The sequence below is a fragment of the Mesitornis unicolor genome, unplaced genomic scaffold (assembly GCF_000695765.1).
Source record: "Mesitornis unicolor isolate BGI_N332 unplaced genomic scaffold, ASM69576v1 scaffold21238, whole genome shotgun sequence".
Lineage (NCBI taxonomy): Eukaryota > Metazoa > Chordata > Aves > Mesitornithiformes > Mesitornithidae > Mesitornis > Mesitornis unicolor.
In genome coordinates this window covers 32,012-36,514 of record NW_010204117.1, presented here as the reverse complement: position 1 = coordinate 36,514, position 4,503 = coordinate 32,012, and the positions used below count along the sequence as shown (strand labels likewise).

Sequence of the window (4,503 nt, the reverse complement as noted above, 5' to 3'; positions counted from 1 at the left end):
AGAGTGGGATGGTGAAGGTCCCCACGTCTTGCAGACCTGTGGAGGCACATGGAGATCCCGTATCAGCTCATTCCCCAGCATAAAGGAATTTGCACCTTTCCAAGTTTTCCCCTTTCCTATAAGTGCTCGTTGGGCTCCCAGGAGGCAGCGTTGCTACAAAAATGGTTTATGGGGAGATGCTTGGACGATAAGGGTTAGTCCTCAATAATTGCTGGTTGCCGCTCAGTGACAACAGGCTGGATTTCCATCCCCGAGTAGAGCGACTCCTCACAGTTAAAGGCTGGCAAAGGTTGAAGAGGTCGCAAGACAGGGCCTAATTTGCCACGTTGCTTTCCTTTCAAAAACAATGAGGGAACCAGGGCCTTGCCGGTGGGCAGATCCCGCCTGGATCTCCCTGGGGTCAGCGGGAGCTGGATCGAGTCCCTTTGAATTGCGAGAGTTTCCAATCCGGAGGCAAAGCCAAGTGTTTTTCAGAACATTGATCATTCACTGCCTTGGAATTTTTCTACGTAGAGGTCATTACTGCTAATATAAGTTGTGAAAAAATAAAACATATTAAAAAAATAGCGGCGAATTCTCATCTGGTGTAAGTCATTGCCTTTGAAGTCAATGAGTCATTGAGATCAACTTTCCCACACCGAGCTAGGGATATGGCCTGGAGTCAATATATCTGTAGTTGTTGAAAAATTAAAAATATAAATTTGCCTTTCCCTGGCAATAACGTTCTGTTTATGACAGAGATCTTATACTTTAAAATAAGTTCATTAACTAATAGGAAAGTAATATTTCACTACCAGTATTCTTTCGGGTGTAACTATTTATGATTACATTTTATTAAACTTTTTAAAAATTGGATTTACATTTCGATGAATCTAATAGATTTCAATTTTGTATTTTTATAGATTCTTTCTAAAGTTTTTCCTCAAGTGCAATCAGAACTGTTTGAAGAATGCAGGCAACCCACGAGACATGCGAAGATTCCAGGTACAGATCCCTCCTAAAGAATGAATGATATGTAAAAGACTTACTTGCACCTTAATCTTGAACTTTTTAAAATGAAAAAACAGTAGCAGCGCTTCTGCTTAGTGTAATTCCAATATTGTGTGCCTTTAAAAGAAATGTTGTTGGTATTTTGCATTTTCCTCACTAATTTGAACGCTGGTCCTTGGGACTCGCTGAGTGCTGCAGGGGGCTGTAATGGATCAATGCTGGAGCGAGTGGGCCCCTCCTCTCAAAAGATTTCCCTGTTTTCCCTCCATACTAACACCTTGTGTTGTAGTGTAGCATAATCTTACTAACAGACGTGACCGTGGAGTGCTGTGAAGCTTGGATCTCACACAGGATTTTTTGATGTTCACTACTTGTGAATCCAACAGTGGTGGTCCAACCCACGTATTTCTATTCCAATTGTGTTACAAAATGTTTAATACTTCACTTTCTCCTTACAGCTTTTGAAATGTCCTGTGGTGAATCATAACACTACAGAGAGACAGCTGACACGAGGGACAAATGGTTTCCTCCGTGTCTGGGGTCGATTGAAATGCTTGTTAGGAAATCCGTGCTTTTTGTTTCAAAATATTGCACAATGATTCATCTTGGAGACTAACAACAAAGTAGTGCTGAGATGTTCAAAACTTTCTTATTTTTGAGAAGAACAACTTGTGGTTCAACTTGCTAGCGAGACATGTGGCATCTGTTTTCATGCACAGCCAACCAACCGGCGAAGCCAGCACCCTTGAGCCAGCCAACAGAAAAGATCTGTGGCTGGGAAAAAAAAGAAAAAAAGAGATTTCTCCAAAACAATTGAGCCAAGCCTCCATTTTTCATGCATCTCAGCTTCACGTGGCATCGGTGATATTGATCCATCCGAACAGGACAGAAGGTCAAACCTGGAACGAGTGGAAACGTCCTCTGTGTCTCACCGATGACTAAATGAAGCATCAGTCATGAGCGATCTTGCGGTCGACACTGGAGCCAGTAGGCACTGGGAGGACTTTCCTGGGTCTCTTTAGCTAATCTCCCTGCCTCTCAGAAGGTTTAACTGGACTTAACAGTGTGTCAGATCTTGAACAATATTTTTAACTGGTTTCACTGTCTCAGCACCTTTCCTTAGGTGCTCTGCAGGAATAAGCCGATATAACAAAGCGTAGCATGTCTACTCTACTTTCTTTTGCTGAACTACAGTATTTTCCCTTGGTGACTGACCTATATATACATGACAGAACAAAAATAGTTGTGATTTTTATACACACCTTTCCCTGTCTTTTTAAGTCTAAAGGAACCGAATCCAGAAACCTTTGCTGAAAAACCACACTTGCATGTTCTGCAATATTTCTCAAGGCCTGCAAATGTCATTAAAAGTGATGGCCTGGGCTCTGCGGCCGAGGTGAGGGTGCAACCTCAGTGCTCCCCAAAGTGGAGGCTGATGGGGGTGAAGGTGTCCACTTCTGGGAGGAGAGAGGTAGGGAGCAGAGACCTGCCCTGGGGCTGTTCTGGCGGGGACTGCAGATGGCTGTCTCAAAGGAGGCAGGACACACAGAAAAGGTGCTGTGATAGCTGAAAGCTAATTACGGGTTGTGAATAAGAAACAGGATCAGAGGTGATCCAAAACATAGGAGCAGAGGAGCATTTTCTTCTGAGGCCTTGGGCTGACTCTGTGCAAAATGGGGCTGGTTTTTCCCCATCGATTTTTGTTCATCCTGTGTTTGGGTATAGGCATGAGAACCCTCAAAATCATCTTTACTACACCCAAAAGTAAAGTAAACAGAAGATGAAAGCTAAAATGTGTAGCAGCTTTTGCCGCCATCACCGGTAGGGTGGATAAGGCCTAACTTAGCCATCGACTTTAAGGACTCGACTGCCATTAAACCCCAAAGAAAATGGTACTCCATTTAGAAAACCCGGAACGCACGTGCTGGGGTCCCTGCTGAAGTATTTAAATAAGATGTAAATGGCTGTTTGGGATAGGAGCGATCGCCCCATGCAGCCGTGTCCCACACAAGCCCAGGCACATCTCGCGGTTTCCTCTCTGGCCCGTGTTCGCGCGGTAGCGTTTCCGGAATGGAGTTGCACAACTCCATTGTGAAGGTGTTTGAATCGGGGAAGGTTGTGCGTTTTGCATATGTTCCTTTTCCATTTTCCACTGAGAAGCAGCTGGAAGCCAAAGAAGGCCCTATCCATCATCTCTTCTATGGCCGGACTCTGAACCTGGACACAAGAATAGGAGCCTTTCACTCAACAAGAAAGGAGGAAATTCCATTGACATACCAGGGTCAATCACCATCCAAATGAACTTGAGAAGGGATACTTTTCATGGATTGAAAACACTTTCACTATTCATATTCAACTCGCTCTTTTCAGATGCAAAAAAGTTCATTATCAGACATTAAATGTAATTGTAAAACTGACCTGGAGATCATTTACTGCAGAAAAAACTGGGGAGTTACGATGGCTCCTGATTTATTAAGCTTTTTTTGTTTGGAATCCTCACAACCCTTCATTTGAAGACAGTCTCAAGTGAACAAATTTTAATTAGATAAACTATCTAATCAATATATCAACAGATCAATCAAAACAGCAGCTTTTAAAATGAGTGGCTAGAGGGGTGTTTCTGAAACTAATGGCTAGAAGAATATTTCCCTGAATTGAATTCATTTGTTAGCATAATAGGAGATTAAACTCTAATTAGTGTAGCAGGTTCTGAAGAGAAACAATTGTGAGTTAAAAATCACCAGTGTTAGCCACATAAACAAAGATGTATTCATAGTTGTCATTCACTTCATTTAAAGCAGAAAATAACCGGCTGCGGATGCTGTTTTCCCTTACAAGCAGAGCTGTTTCCGTGCAAACGCGGCGGGTTTTTTTTTTTCAATTGCGGGGTTTTCTCTTCTTTTGCAGGTTGTTGTATCAACAACAGTCAATGTGGATGGCCACGTGCTGGCTGTCTCAGACAACATGTTTGTACACAACAATTCCAAACACGGGAGGCGGGCTCGCCGCCTTGACCCCTCAGAAGGTACGGCCCCTTCTTATCTGGAAAATGGTAGGCACACATTTACATGTCTTTTTTATTTGCAATGCTTTTTTTTTATTATTTTTATTTTTTTTTCCCAACATCATGCCTTACTTTGATACACTGCTACATTTACTTTTACATGATTTCTTCGCTCATCCATCAAAGCACCCATTAAAAAAGCCCATTAGTATTTCTCAGCCCCTGTCAACTAGAATACGGGCGCTTCTGAATTTCCGTCTGACTTCTTTCTTTATTTAATACTTACAGTTTTTCAGTCACAACTGATTTTTCATCTTTTTCTATTTATTTCTTTTTTTTTTTTTCCCCAGCCTTGTTTTGCTTGCAGCTTTTTCTTGCTATTTAATTTGACTTGATTTTATTTTGGCTTGTCATATTCCTCGATCCAGAGGTACGGTCTCAGGTTATGTATGCAAGTTTAAGTGGATGGTAAAAACATGACCGAATCTGTAAAGAATTTACTGTGAGGT

The 4,503-nt window shown here is 42.0% G+C and overlaps 1 protein-coding gene across 1 annotated transcript in view; it reads left to right on the top strand.

Annotated features, from left to right (window-relative positions):
- Positions 1-901: 901 nt before the first annotated feature.
- Positions 902-4,503, top strand: part of LOC104545747 (transcription factor COE3) — a gene marked incomplete at its 3' end in the record, with an annotated part of 35,317 nt that continues 31,715 nt past the window's right edge. The window contains exons 1-2 of the mRNA XM_010190957.1: positions 902-984; positions 3,898-4,042. Of these exons, the coding sequence (XP_010189259.1) occupies positions 970-984; positions 3,898-4,042 (160 nt within the window). The remainder of the gene's footprint in view (positions 985-3,897; positions 4,043-4,503) is intronic.